General features: G+C 41.7%; 1 protein-coding gene across 12 annotated transcripts in view; it reads left to right on the top strand.

The window, feature by feature from the left end:
- CUX1 (cut like homeobox 1) overlaps positions 1-15,274 on the top strand; it is a 267,949-nt gene that overhangs the window by 232,257 nt on the left and 20,418 nt on the right. For 5 of the 12 annotated variants that reach the window (XM_038165921.2, XM_038165927.2, XM_038165924.2 and 2 more), the window contains 2 exons: positions 564-828; positions 5,714-6,999. The exons of 1 other annotated variant lie outside the window; for it this stretch is intronic. In XM_038165921.2, coding sequence (XP_038021849.1) covers positions 564-828; positions 5,714-6,431 — 983 coding nt within the window. In that variant the 3' untranslated portion in view covers positions 6,432-6,999. Of the gene's footprint in view, positions 1-563; positions 829-5,713; positions 7,000-15,274 lie in introns of those variants that run through there. 6 more of the 12 variants (XM_072026163.1, XM_038165928.2, XM_072026162.1 and 3 more) reach the window with 3 other exon arrangements.

Raw genomic sequence — 15,274 nt, 5'->3', positions numbered from 1 at the left:
AAGCATCAAACGCCTGATGGGTTTGTTCAGCCCGGTGCTGGGATGGCCGGGCTCTGGGCGCCATCGTGTGTTGGAGATGGAGCTGTGGCTGCCTTCAACCTCCAGAGACGTATTTTTAATTCCGAGACCTTAAGTGTCAGGGAGACCTTAGCGTACACCTTAAGTGTTTAACAAGCACAACCATTTAAGCCTAAATGAAGGGTAACTGTCCTAATCAGGTGCTTATGTGGCAGTTCACCACCCTTGAAAGAGTGAATTTAAAATCAGTCCTGCTAACTGAACCCTGCTACTCACGTCCCATATTCATAGAAAAAGCAGAAAACTCTGACAGGTTTCCAGTCAATTTACCTCCTTTTCTTTCCCTTCTTCTTTTTTTGTCTCTTGCATCCTCCCCGTGTTTGCTTTGCTCTGATCTCTGATGATGCCCCTTCCCTTCTGTTTTCCCTGAATAGCCCATCCATGCATTTACAGCCTGTCATCTTCGCATTTATTCCACAGCTCATATATTCATTGATTTTGCATTTGTATTCAGCTGGGGCTGATCTGATGCACTTCTCTTTCAGCTTACATGAAACGGCGACACAGCTCCGTTAGTGACAGTCAGTCTTGTGAGTCCTCATCCGCTGGCATAGACTACAGCCAGGGGGCCAGCCCGCAGCCGCAGCATCAGCTGAAGAAGCCCCGGGTGGTGCTGGCACCAGAAGAGAAGGAAGCTCTGAAACGAGCCTACCAGCAAAAGCCATACCCATCACCAAAAACCATTGAGGAACTGGCTACGCAGCTCAACTTGAAAACCAGCACCGTGATCAACTGGTTCCACAATTACAGGTACGAGATCTCCCAGGAGCCCTACTCATAAAGTATTTATTTTATTTGCTTTGGCAGGGTGCTACTTTCCTTCAGCAGTGTGTGTCTGCTTCTGCTAGTACTGAGCAGTTGTACAAAATGAACAGTTTTGACAGCAGGGAGGTTCTAACTAACAGCAATGCTAATGCTCCAGACTAATTTTAAGTCATCCCTGAGGAATAGCAATATTCACATACTGATGTAAGAAGTGCTTTTAAACACAAGTCTTGCTTTTGGGGTGGGCGTTGATCTAGAGATGTCCACTGCTGTGTTGAATATTTATAAATCCCATTGCTATAAGCAAGACTGGTCTTTTTTACTTGCATATACAGATACACACAGACACACACTCGTGTATATATATATCCATATAGGTGTGTGTTGTGCTTCTTATGTTTGGGTCACTTGGCAGAGATTGCTTCAAACTGTCCTCTGCTGGATGGTGTCAGAATTGCACTGGTTTTATTGTACATTTTTCCAGCATAAGAGCAAAAAGAGGATTTTTCTTCTAGGTCTTGGGTCACTGAGCTCTGAAAATAGGCATGATGTGTGCGGTATTTCTGGGAAGCTTGCACAGCCATGAAGGACAGAGAACCGATAACCCTGAAGTCAGACGTTGCCACAGATTTATTTTGTTATTATGATTAAATCATTGAGTCCCACTGAAACGAAATAAGATGTTGGTCTGTTTAGTTTCTTTTTCATATTAGAGGGAACCTTCTCAACATCTGAACAGATGAAGTAGGTTTTGGCCTAGAGACACCAATAAAAAGAAACAATGCTGGAATGGCATGTGAGAATTAGAAGGATTTGAATAAACATATTTTCAGCTGTACTTGGTATTGGGAATCTTAATTAGTTCAGCAGACTTTTTTCCACAAAATTTGTTCTAATGAATATTAAACAGGTACAGTTAAGATACCAGGTTTAATGCCATTCTGCTCCTTCACTCAGAGCCAGTAATGTTCCTAATTATTCTTACAGCAGCTTGCTAAACTTGTTTGTTTTCAGAAAACTGCTAACATTTAACGGGTATTTTCTGCTTTAGCCCTTCTCAGCTTTTCACGGGGAAGTTGCTGAAGCAGAAGAAGAATAGTTTAATGAGATATCTCAGAAATATTATGTACAATAGTAAAATAATGTTTATAGTAAACAATATAAAATTTAAAAATTATAACCAACGAGTAATCATATTTACACTGAATTTCATTGACTTGAATTCGCTACAGATGCAGCCTCTTTCACTGCTCAGAGTTCTCCAAACACAGGCCTCTATTCCAATTCCCACTTCTAGGCAATTATACACAAGTTGGAGGAATGCCTATGAAAATATGTTCGCTTGGGCCTGACAGCAAAATGTGCTGTTCTCACTTACGCAGACGAGTGCGGGAGCACTGGTGGCATGTGTCATCTTCCTCATTATCATGAGATCTCCTGCTCAGGCGTGCTGTGAGAAAGCGTGACAAGTCATGATTGATCAGCGTGTTTAGCCACACCAAGCTATACGTTAATGTAGACTAGGTGCTGACAGTTGTATACAAAATAAAAATCGTATAAACAAGGTGCTATAAGCTTTTGGGTAGCACCAGCTTCACAGCACTGAGTGATCTGGACCTGCTCCCAGATGTGCTTCTGCTGAGTCTCTCGGCCTTTAAAGGGATGGCGTAAACCTGTTTGGAGCAGCACTGAAAACCAAACCACTTGCCTGTTCTGTTCCTTTGTACAGTAACTTTCTTAACTTTTGTGCATGAAGTACTCTTAAATCATTTGCAGGACGTGGCAAAAGAGTTACGAGCTCTGCTAGGGGAACAGGGTCAGACTGCTCTGCAGCTCAAGTGTTGTACATAATGGGTAGTCTTTCCCCTCTTCATCTTCTTCAGGCCACACTATTTTATTTCTCTTTTATATTCTTCTCTCAACCATTGCTCTTCCAAACCAAAGACTCTTTATACTCAGACCATGTAGCTGTACTGTAATACTAGTTTTTCTTTAAAGAAGCTTTACATGAGGGAGGGACAGATTTGGACATGTTAGTCTTCCATTCTCTTGGGAATCCTGTTACAGTGATGCTTTTCTTTCGGGATTCAGCCCAAACCTCACTTTCCAAGGAACGTTGCTACAGCACAATCTAGCTTTATATCTACCAGATGGGAAGTCAGCAAGAGCATTTATCTGCCACAGTAGAAGAAACTTCAAAAAAGTCCTCAGCAGGCAAAGAAGTAATTCACTTCAGAATATAAATAGGTATAAAGGATTTTGCTGCATTTGCAAACTTCTCCCAGTCTTTTACTTTGCATCCGTAGCAATTGTAGAGCTCTGGAAACAACAAACGTAAGAATAAACCTTGAATTAATACTTGCATTAGTGAAGCACTTACAGGACACACCAGTCTGATGCTCCATTGTCTTAGGAACTGCACAGAAGAGTGAGTAGGAAATAGGAATTTCAAGCCAACTTCACATGGTGAAACTGGCACAGAGATTCAGTAAGGTCATGGGGATGATACTACAGGAGCGTCAGGAATTAAAATCAACTTTCTTGAATTGTAATCTAGTGCTCTTGGATCCTAAATTCTGTTGCTCTTACTATGGGCATATTTGTCAGTGAACTGTAGGATTGTGCTTGGTTGGATGAGTTCCTGGAGTTGTGTAAAGGCTTCTACAGGGAATTTCAAATCTCTGATATTTTGAGTTACACTGATAAATGCCAACAGGATGTGTTGGTGTTGAGGCCAACACCTTCCACGGATAGGAATGCTCTCGAATTTCCTAGCTGCTGTCACCAGTTCTTTACAATAGAGACCTAATAGTCTAATTAGTCAGGAGCCAGATTAGATTTCAGAAGCAATGGGTTGGATGTGAATTACAGGTATTTCCACAGACACTGAACTTATACATATATATAACACTATAGGGCAGTGATCAGTTATTCAATGAGCATGTCGTCATTCAGTATCGTGATGGAGCTGAGCTATTTTAAATGCTATGCAGGCATGAAGCTCTTACCTGTTTCCTCTCCTGGCTTGGTGCATGTTACAGAAGCAGCATGTTCTGTATCGGCATCCATGCAGGGAGATTATAGGCATGAATACAGCCTGATAATCCAGGATGCATGCAACTAATGGTAATAGCAAATTAATGCTAGCACCTGTGGTCTGCTGTTAGGTGTATAATATTCTCCTAGGGAAAATTACAGACCCCCTAAATCCTTCAAAAGTGTAGAGTCAGCAAGTACTGCTGAAATAGTCTTGCATTTCAAGCAAGTCAATAATATCATTAGCTTCAAAAGCAGTATTCAGATGGTGTTTTGCATTCATCACATTTTTTTCCATTGTGTGCTGTCTTCTGTAGCAAGATCAGGGATAAATGAAAAATTCTTACCAGCCATCTGTGTTGGGACGGTGTTTCACTTGTCATCTGCAAGACCCTTAGCAATTCTCCCTGCTTAAAACCAAAAGTGTTGCTTCCACCCTGACAGAAGTTCTGCTAAACTCTCCCTTTGTAGTCTCATCCTTGATCACAGGTCTTTGAGGCTGCAGACTGGGACCTGAACAGTGTTCGTAAGCTTTTACGGCTTATGGGGTGCTACAGAGAAAGAGTTGACAAGACCCTAAGATGTTTTTTCATAAACTGTTCAGTTGTGCTTGTGAGGATCATGGAAAATCCTAAGCAGAGAAGGAAGAAGGAAGGACCTAAGTTAAATGGCATGGGCAGTGCGTTTATGGGATTATTACATGCTTCCAGAAACAGGAGGCACAAGGTGAAACACCAAGTAGTTTTAGCCACACATGGAGTGTATTAATTCCCTTGAAATGCACTGCTTGCCTTGTCACTATTCATGTTCTGAAATCGATTTTTTAAATAAAAAATAAGGCAGAAGTCAGAGTAGCTTCTAGACTGACAACCTGTCAAAAGGCAGTGCTTCCCCGGAGGGGTTTCACAACGATGAACTTTCTTTCATCTTGGTTTCTCCTTGGTGGCTGTTTTTTCTCGATTTTTCTTTTCCTTGTTTCTTTTTTGTTTAAACAGATTGTGGCTCATTTTTTAGTGAAGTCCGGATTCCTTTTCATTTATAAGCTATTTTCCACTGGATCTACTAGAAATGTATTCATATTTTTTAAAATCATCCCTTCTGTGGTCCAGTGTATTGTAAAGTTTCATGTTCCTGATGTCAGACATCCTGTGGGAATAGGAGACTGCAGAGCCTTTCATCTCTGTCCATGAAACCAAGTCCAGAGCTGTAAAAATTCAGCATAAAATTATGAATGTTACTTCATTTGAAATCATAAAGGAAAAACACTCTCTCACTTGGTTTTTGCAAATCATATTATTACAAATTGATTATCCACATAAAATTTATATTTTTGCTTTGTTCCATAATGTCTGCTCTGGTTATTAAAACGGGTGGTCATTACCATTACCAACTATGCTAGTTAAGGTCAGACGGGTCACTCTCAAAAACTAAGCACTGAACAGGTTACCAGAAACGGTATTTTGCTGAAAGTCCTGGGTTTGACCAACCTTCCTCCCACCGTGTTTTGGAGGAGTCCAAGTTTTGCAGCCTGGGCCCTTCCATGCACAGCAGGCTTAGAAGTGGGTGTGTGGCCGGGGAGAACAAAATTAAGAGCATCTTGACAATATTTCACATTCTTCCAAACGCTTTTTGCGCCAGTCCTTTGAATTGGAGCATGTGAGCTCTTCCACCACCCCAGCTTGTTGCAGCTGTCCTGTAGCCAAGGCAAACTGGCTTCTTAGGGAAGGGCGTTGCAAGTTTTTGGTGTCGGTACCCTGGGAAGGCGCGTGTTACGTGGCAGCGAGGCTTTGCGTGGCCACCAGCAGCCTCACCATCCCTTTCTTCTGTCTCCTAGGTCTCGCATCCGCCGGGAGCTGTTCATCGAGGAGATCCAAGCGGGAAGCCAGAGCCAGGCCGGGTCGAGCGATTCTCCTTCGGCGAGAAGCAGCAGAGCCGCTCACAGCTCAGAGGGAGACAGCTGCGACGGCGTGGACGCGGAAGGCCCACCTGAAGGAAAGCCGAGCGGTCCGGAGGCGGACGAGTACAGCAATGCAACCACAAAGTCTCAGGGAGGGCAAGCGGAGTCGGCTCTGGAAGCGGGGGAAGAGGCACTGCCTGGCGCCAGGCCTTCGGAGAGAGCGGAGCCGTTCCTCTTGGGAACGGAGAGCCTGGAGGACACCGACGACGAGGGCAGGCTCAGAGCGCCGCGCCAGAGCTCTCCAGCGGGGTCTCAGCGTTCGGGAGAAGCTCTGGAGACACTGCCCAACTCCGCCACGGAAGGGGATGCCTCTACCTCAGCTGCCTCCACCTCAGTCCTTACAGGGGAGAGCTCCTACAAGTCAAAAGAAAGTTCAGAGAAAATCTCCAGCGTGCCAAGTACGAGTTCGACGCCGGCCGCAGGCTCGCAGAAAGCCAACTCTCTCCAGAGCTTGTTCAGCTTCTCCGAGGCCGCGAGCTCCAGGAACACGCGAGACAGCTCCTTGAGGAAAAAGAAAGCAGCAAACTTGAACAACATAATCCACCGCTTGGAGAAGGCCGCGAGTCGAGAAGAGGCTGTCGAGTGGGAGTTTTGAGATTAAAACTCGCCCAACTCTGGAGAGCTGGGAAGTGAAACTGGACCTCTACTGGTTTTATTGTGTTGCGCACTTAACCGCCCTGCGGGCCACAGGGCAAAAACGCCATAGGCCAAGGTGCATATAGAAAACAAAAGGAGCGTTAAGCCCAATTTATGTTTGTGTTTTCGAGGAAGAAAACTGAAATGTGTAGTCGAGCTTTTTTGTACCCTGAAGTGTTTTTATTATTGCCCTAAGTGATTTCCACAATTTCTGGAATAACTCATACAGCTTTGCCTTGTGCCCTCCTCTTTGGTGTGGGCTTTAAAAAAAAAGAAAAACGTTTAAAAAAAAAAAAAAAATCAAACCCACATATTAAAAGGGGGCTTTTTATCTGCCATCTAATGGCTACAGAGCGATAATACACTATTATCTTCTTAAACCAGGAAAAAAGGGGAGATTTTTCAAAAAAAAAAAGAAAAAAAAAAGAAAGTTTTTTGTAGCTGTTCAGTTGCCACTAAGAGATTGCACAGTCAACCGACTCTAAACACACTAGTTTGGATTCCTACATATTTTCAAGAAAAGAAAAGAATCTTGTTGTTTGAAACTTTGAATTAAAAAAAAAAAAGAAAAAACACATTTACTCCACATATTTTTTAACAAAACAAAAAAAAAAAGTCACATCAGGAAAATATCTTAATTTGTGGTAGCTGACTTAGTGTTTTCTTGTAAGTGAAATAGAATATTGACACGTAGTGCACATTGTTTCATAGCTTTAACTGATTCTGGTCTTTTGCAGACCAGAATTTGTTTAATACACTCCATTTTAGGCCAAATCAGGACAAAAAAAAATCTGAATCTAGGTATTTTATAATCTGCTTTTTAACCTCTAACCACAGAGCACGCTGATCAGACCTCATATCTAGGAGGTTTAGGAGACAACTTAGAAACAGCATGTACTTGATCATTTCACTTGGTTCGTAGTGTACAGGATTTCCTTTCAGTAAAGTCAGATAGCTCAAAAAAACGTTGGCCAGTAACATTTCAGCCTGCTACTTCGGGGACGTATTCTGTGACCCGAAACGTTCAGCTTACCTGGAACCGATGAAAGCGTAGTTCATGTGTACGACTGCTGTCACACACCACTAAGAGGGACTGGAGCTGCCTCAGATAGAGAAGTTTTCCTGCTGTAGGTGGCCATTTACTGACTCTCTTCCCACCGCAAGCACTGATTTTAAATATGTTTTAGTTGTGGGAAGCTTATTTTTTACGTGGAAAAATAGTACATGGCAATGACCAGACGGGCTCTTACCAGGATGGAAGCAGCCCAAACTCCAAACCAAAACGTTCATGCTCTCGAGTCCCAGTCTAGCCCATTCTGCCCTGCAGAAATACAGCCTTTTGCCATTATTTTATGCACAGGTTAGGGCTGATCAAAGTACAAATCAAATTCTAACTTGTCTCTAACTCCTCCTGTTGTCTATATGTATATGCGTGAGCATAGAGGTGTGTGGAAGGATGTGTGTGCGTGAGTGTGTGCGTGCAATTTTATACGTCTGTGTATTTTCTTACGTACTTGTGCACACATAGAGTGCATTACTGCCACCTTTTTTCAATAAGCTGTTTTATCAGTTATGGCTTCTACAAGTTTGCTAATTTAGACTCCTTTATTGCCATATCTTTAAAACTAACAATAGATGATTTCGGAATATATATATATATATAAATATATATATATATAATTTTTTTTTGCTTATTTATAGGTGCTGTATTTTATTATCTGATTGTTAGGAAGGGATGAAAGGGGGCAAATATTCTTTAGAGGGATAGACTGCCGGCAGTATTGGGTATAATTTACAAGATGTAGTTGTCATACTGTATATTATTGATTGAAGACTTTTTGACCGTATTGTGTATCATTGAACTTTTGTCTTAGGTCAGCATCTTTTTGATGACACTTTAATGGTGCATTCATTACTTCTTAAGTTTAATTAATATTACTTTTCTGATTTTGGGGGAGGGAGGGATGGGGAGAGGAGTTCCGACTTTAAAGGTATGTTCCCAATATTACACCTCAGTGTGCTTGTATTAATTCATTAGTAGGATTTTTGACTGTAAGATGTGAAACCACATTTCTTGCATGATGTTTTAGAACTTATGTATTTCATTTACAGTCTCTTAACATGCAACAGCAGCACTTAGCGCAAGTTTCACAAATTAAGAATCAGTACACTAAAATCAATCCTTTTCATGATTAAGAAAAGAAGGCTCTAGGAGGCTGAAAGGCAGGGATTTGTTTCCTCTTTTTACTGCTAGCTGTTTCAGGGTACCTCCTTGGGTACTGGGGACTTGTGATGCAAAACTAAAATCGAGGAACAGAGAGAGCAACGGCCCCTTTCTGTGATGAGCTGAGGAGATGGTCTGTAATAGCAAACACCAGTGTGTGACAGCCCGTACTGGAAGCGATTTTGGCTTCTTATCTGGAGTGCAGTTAGTCCACGGGAATGGCCAGCGAGGGAAATAACGTGGTGAAGCAAAGTGTTACCTCTCTGTATCTGTACAGTGGTCTGGTTTGACGTAAAAAGCACAGCTCCATCTATAAATGCGCGTCCTGGTAAAAGTACGCCTACCTTAATACAAGTCATAACAAGATGCGTCTTCAGCCATGAAGCAAAACTTCTGACGAGAAGACAGAGATAGTTTATATTCTGAATTTTTGTCTTTATTGTTCGGTTCAGGTTGTGTTGTGGTTGTTTTGTTTCTTTAAGTAATTCTAGGCAGTACAGTTGCCAGTCTGTTTCTACTGTCCTTGTCTGCTGATTTGAGATCCAGGTGCTTGATGCAGTCAAGTGGTTACTCTCGGCTTTCTCGATAGGGAGGGTGGTTTGTTTTTTTTTTCTGTTTGATCATTTTTTTTAACTTAATATTCCCCAAACTGTTCTTGTGCCTGTGTCGATATAATTGCATTCCATAATGCTTACTGAGAGCTCTTGCTGCATTATCCGACAGCAGAACTGTATTCACAGGTTGAACACAAATGCAGCATTTAAGGTCAATCTCTCTTCTTAATAAGCAATACGTAAGTGCCTTGAAACTTGTATCTTTTTTTTTTTCCTGTTTGTTTTTAGATTGCTTTTCAGGTTTCCACTAGTTCTTTAGGGTTCTTTAGCATCTGCCCAGTTTTTAATGCTATAATGGTTTTTAAAATGCATATCTGTAGCTTGCCCTAGAGGAAATTTTTCTGTTATAACACTAACTGTTAATTCTAAGCTCCATTATTACATTTGAATCATGTAATTTTGCTGGATAAAGACAGCATTCACAAGTCAGAAGTCACTCCATCCTGCCAAGGGTTGTCATTGGCATCTATTATAAAATTAATCAAATCAAATGCTGTCAGTATTTCCTATATTTTTGGCACTTTATTAATGGCTTAGCTCCTTTTGTTCTTTCATATTTAATGATCTGCGTTGAATGTGGATTAGCCTGCTGAGATGCTGTGGGGGCGGCCCGGCCGCTCCGCTGGGCGTCACTCGGGGTCCCTTGGTGAGCGCCTCGTTCAGGGCACAGGCAGACGGATGCCCTCAGACCGAGCTCGTAGAGTTGAAGCGATGCTCCCAGCTGTTTGTTCCCGATTTTTAGCCAAGGTCACAGCTGCTTTTCTGTTCCATTGGAGAGCAAAATGGATTAGCTTGAACTACTGCTGAGATTCTCTTGTTGGAGATGAGCTACCTACTGGCTTTCCAAACGGGCAGAGTCCTCCCTGGTTCAGAGACTTCACTTCAGCAACACTGAAAGATTTTAGCTGTATTTCTGTTCTTGCGCGGCATTTGAAAGTAATGCTTTTAGGAAAAAATATGTATCGGAGTAACTTTTCTTTTTACTTGATTAGCAGAAAAGGACAAAAAAGTTGCAGGAGAAGAAATGCCAGAGAGTAGCACTGGGGCTTTTTCTGTTCTTCGGTCACTGCGCAGAAAGGTGAGCAGTGTTACAGAGGCGCAGGGGACCTGGGGCTTGTCCCATGGCATGGTCATCTTGCAGAGCATGGAGCCTGGTCACTGATGACATCTCTTCTCCTGATGGATAAAAGCACAGATAGTTTTCAGAAAAGCTGTAATGCCAGAGTCTGTTTTGTTCTGATTTGTTTCTCGAGGTTCTTTAAAAATAATTTTATCTTTCGATATCGAGTTCTGTGCTCTTCTAAAGCTGTGGATGAAGGGCCCAGGCTGTTTTAACACAAATACCTTTATATTGCAGCAAAAATTGTCGTTTTTCTTTCTGGATGGTTAGAAAAGGCAAAAGGTGTAATACTTGTTTAGGTGAAAGTAAGGGAAGAGTATTCCTTGGCAGAGGGGTCATCCAGTGTGACTGTCAATGCACTTCCATCTTTGAGGATACAAACTTCAGATGACAGGATTGCACATTACAATTGGCAGAAATGGTTCTAATTACAGTTGCTGTTGATGCCGTAAAATTCGACCATTTTATTTATTCATTTGTGAAATGTCTCTAAATAGAGCCACGCTTTAAAGGAACCTTTATCAGTGCACTCTGTCTTTATCCTGAATTAGTGAATACTCAGTAAAAAACTCTTTGCTGTAATAAGAAAGATCAGTCATATAGTTAAAGTGAAAAAAATATATTTACATGTGCCTTTCTCATTAGGTGAAAGATCCTCACATTAGTTTTATCAAACTTGTTCAAATGGGAATGGTGTAGAGAACGAGGTTAATGAATGCGACAATTCTATGCAATATTCTCTATCCAATTACTTAAAAGTTGCTGGTTTTCAGTCCTTTAATGGGAGTAATAGTAAGCTATAGAGGTGCATCATTCTGGTGGTAACTCAAATTAGAAAGGTGATACATTTACCTAAATTAGGGTTGAGGGAGATCTGACAAAGTAATGTACTGAAATAATGGAAAATGGTAACAGTGATTGCAGTCCCCACTAGCACAGTTGCAGTCAGAAATCTGCCATTTTCCATCTTAAAATTACGAATTCCAAGTACTCTGAAAATTTATAGGAAATAAAAATGTTTCTGGCAAAAACAGGGCTGGTTAGAAACAGGAAAAAATATTTTGACCATATATAAATTATGAGAATAGATGAAAAAAATCCCTTGGTTTTGGACACATCCTTGCACTTAAATCCAAATCAGTTTATTTAAACTGAAATGTTGCAGTAATCTGGACTAGTGCCTTTAGCAAGGTTGCAAAGAGATCAGAAATCTTACTTAGCAATTTGTTGCAAGCTGAAAGAAAAGCCGTTTGGTGCATGCAGATGGAGGGCACTATTTTTGCTTCATTTGTGTCTTTTTAACACGTGAGTTTCTTAAACTCTCTCTTCTTACTTCTTGACTCTGTGTACATATCCTAGAGTATTTTCTGTCCTAGAGCCACCCTGTGTGGCTGAGTCCTGTGCTGTGAGTGTTTCTTGAAGACTATCAGAAACACAGGAGAAGAAAAGTTGGTTCTACGTGGGGGGGAGGGTGATTTCCCATTCACTAAAACCAAATCATGTCTTTCCCGGGAGTGAGTTGGGTTTTGACCCTGCTGAGACAATTTGCTCGTATCCTCTTACTCCTAAACGTGACTCACACAGACAAAACAGCTGTAAAGCAGTATTCAGTTCACACACGCATTGGCCTGCTGCATTCCCCTTGCACTTTCTGTTGCCCCACTACTTGAACATCAACATTTTCTTCCTTTGTGTTGCATATACAATCAACTTACTAAAAAGAAAAAAAAGAGAGAATTTAAAAATTCTGTACAAAAAAAATATATTTTTTTTCCAGCGGTTTAAAATCTTGCTGGATGGTTTTAAATTGCAAGGAGAATCACTGGCTTGGAAAGCACAAGATCTAAGTTTCTTTTGTGGCTTAACCTTCTCGGTTTGAGAAGTGACCTAGTGGTCCCTGTCTCCTTCACGTATGCGTTTGAGCTCTGAAATGTAGAAATATTATTTCACAAGTAAGTTCTTTCCTCCCCATCCCTTTTGTGGGATGTATTGACTATGCCATATGTAAAATATAGTTATTAATGAACTTTAAAGCAAGACAAGCTCTTTATGCTATGCCTAGGGACTAATCCTACATGACCAGGTCATGTACCCTACCCCATTAATATGCAAGGATATAAAGTTTCTGTGCTCTGAAGGTGAAATTTATCCTTTTGGAGAAGGTTAGCATTAGGCCTGTGCACTTAAGTTTTCAAAAAAAGCCTTAAAATAGGTGTGTGAGTGGTGCCATCTCTCTCCTCAGGGATGATTTTCCCCCCAGTCCAGTGGTACTGTGGCATATGGGATGCAAGTTATTAGTTGTAAGGTCATTTCCCAGCTGAACAAAGTCATTCATTGAAGTTTTATTATTGAGAACCTCTGGTACAGCCAAGGACTGAGGGCACCCACTTTCCCGACAACCTCTGTGTCAAACCCCAAACCTTGGCTGTCCAGGGAAGTGTGCATTTCTACAACTAGTTTATGAATGAGAAAAAAATGGTCTGGTGCCCAGGGTTGGTTTTTCATTACTAGTCACAAACATACTGAGACACAAAAGTGCTTTAAAAGGAAATGTCCCCTTTTAAAAAATTAATGAGATTATTGTATTTTTCCTTGTCCAGCTATTATACAAAAGGCAATTTCTGCCATTGTTCAGGCTTGCTTTATTTGTTTGATACTGGTAGAAGGGTTTTGCCACAGTTCTGTTGATTTTTTATGACCAAAACCATTGGTTTCACATTATTGTTTCTGGTTGTCTGTTGAAACAGGCACGTGCCAAGAATGACTGAATTCCTGACCATTGCAAAATAATATAGGAAACAGTACAGCAAAAATAGATGGCTAAAGTCCCCACGATATCACGTCTTTGACTTTCTGTTTGATTCTTAGAGACACTTGTACGACGTAGTACAATCTTTATCCAAAGATCCATGGAAGTGGAGAGTCAGGCCAGGAGTTCCCTGCTGCTTCGGTGACACACCTGCTTGTGGCATAGTTACTGTGTAATTCTGTGGTAATGTTCATAACAGCACCATCTCTCTGTTGGTAACAGGAATCATGGCATTAAGTCGTGTTACATCTTCTGTCGATGCGGGTAATGAATATGCATTTTTAGGAGTTGTTAAGTGTGTGTATGTACACGATTCCAGTACGGGAAGCCCCCTGTATGTATAGTGTTTACATGCTTGGTCTCAGTGGGGCAATAGAATTGGCTACAGCCAGAATCATGAAATCATTTGGGGCATAGGTGAGTGGAGGCTTAAAACTACTCTGTATTTTAATGCATAGCATGCTGTTTTCCCATTTGTCAGATAAGTTCCATGTTGTAAATGCAGGATTACCCATCTGAGAGGTCGGATTTCTTGAGATATGCGGGTTCAGCTAACCTGGGGAGGGAGAAGATCACGTTCAGAATACATAAAAATAATTCCGAGGGTCTGAGATGTGCAAAAGCCAGGTAATTTGAAATTAAGGGTCAAACTTTGTCTGTAACATCCCATAACAGTTGGTGTGAGGGTTTTGCTTTGATGTGGCCTAGGAGAAGTTAATATGCTAGATAGCTGCACAAGTAAATCATACTCTGCTATATTTAGGTACAGTGGGAAGATGAAGAGTAAAGAATTTTGCCATGTATTGAAACAATTGCAAAAACCACTGATCAGTAAATTTAGCCAAGTAACAAATACAAGCAAGTGGTTTGTTCTTGCTTTCCCTGAGCAATATTCAAGTATTCTTGGGAATGAGATTGAAATTCTCTACTTCACAGTTCCTCTTGGAAGGCAAGTGCTGTGTTTTCAAGAGAAGAACTAAAACTTGGCACTTGACTTGCTCTGAAGTACAATCCTATCTCCAAGTAACTAAAAAAAAAAAAAAAAAGATGTTTTCTACAATCAGTCCTTCAGTCAGACTTCTCTGGCTTTTGTTAGTTTACATTAGACCCTTAGTACTATTTTGATGTATTATTTATGTGAGTAAATTATTACTAGCTTTAAAAGTGTTTCCAAAGTACCTAGTTACCTCTGGATGCTGGTACAGGCTCTGCTGCGAGTGCTTGAGCATCTGGCTCCTAAAGGAGGCGTGTGGGGAGTAAGCAAGGTCACCTCTGTGTCGTACTTTTCTTTTTCCTTGAGCAGGGCTTCCATTTCCTTTCACCTCCTCAGGAGGTGGGGATTGTGGAAAGGTCTTTTGTGGGGGAAAGAGGTTAGTTTAGTTTGAAATGGTTTTATTTTAATTCAACAGGCATGTCATCAAAATCCTGTACGTTACTGCATTGCCCATTAAGTTTTTAGTTCTCGCTACTTTCCTAAAATGTAGTCTTTAACAAACTTTCTATACTTGGAAAGCTATGTGCCTTATTTTCTAATCTCTTTGTGGAGAATAATCTAAAGCACAGTGATCTAGATCGCAGCATTCACAGCTTTTCACTTGGGTGGGGGGAAAGCAAGCGCCAACCAAGGAGCACTTGCGCGGCCCAGCGTTAGTTGCCCCCTTGCTACTGAGCACTTCGAACACTGTGCGTTAAGTCTTTGTGCAATAGAAACTCTCACTCTGCATCTGGAGGCCCCGTCCGCTGAGCACAGGCGAGTGCAAGCACTGGGTTTGTGAATTCGGGTTCCTGACGAACAGCCCTGCCTGGCTTGGCTCCAGCAGCACGGAGGGCGCAGGCTTCGAAAGCCCAGCACTGCCCCGCGGCGTTAACGCTCCCAAGGCCCGTGCCGTGCCCGCAGGTCTGTCCGCCTTCAGGAACCGATGGTGGGCTCCTTGCTAACTGCTACGTGTCCTTCGTGCCATTGGGAAGCCGTGCCGTCTGTCTTGTCTTCAGGGCTGGCTGTGGGGGCCGAGGCGCTGTAGGGTCAGTCCAGTCG

Source organism: Anas platyrhynchos, chromosome 20, assembly GCF_047663525.1.
Source record: "Anas platyrhynchos isolate ZD024472 breed Pekin duck chromosome 20, IASCAAS_PekinDuck_T2T, whole genome shotgun sequence".
In the NCBI taxonomy this organism is placed as follows: domain Eukaryota; kingdom Metazoa; phylum Chordata; class Aves; order Anseriformes; family Anatidae; genus Anas; species Anas platyrhynchos.
This window is presented reverse-complemented; position numbering and strand designations above follow the sequence as displayed.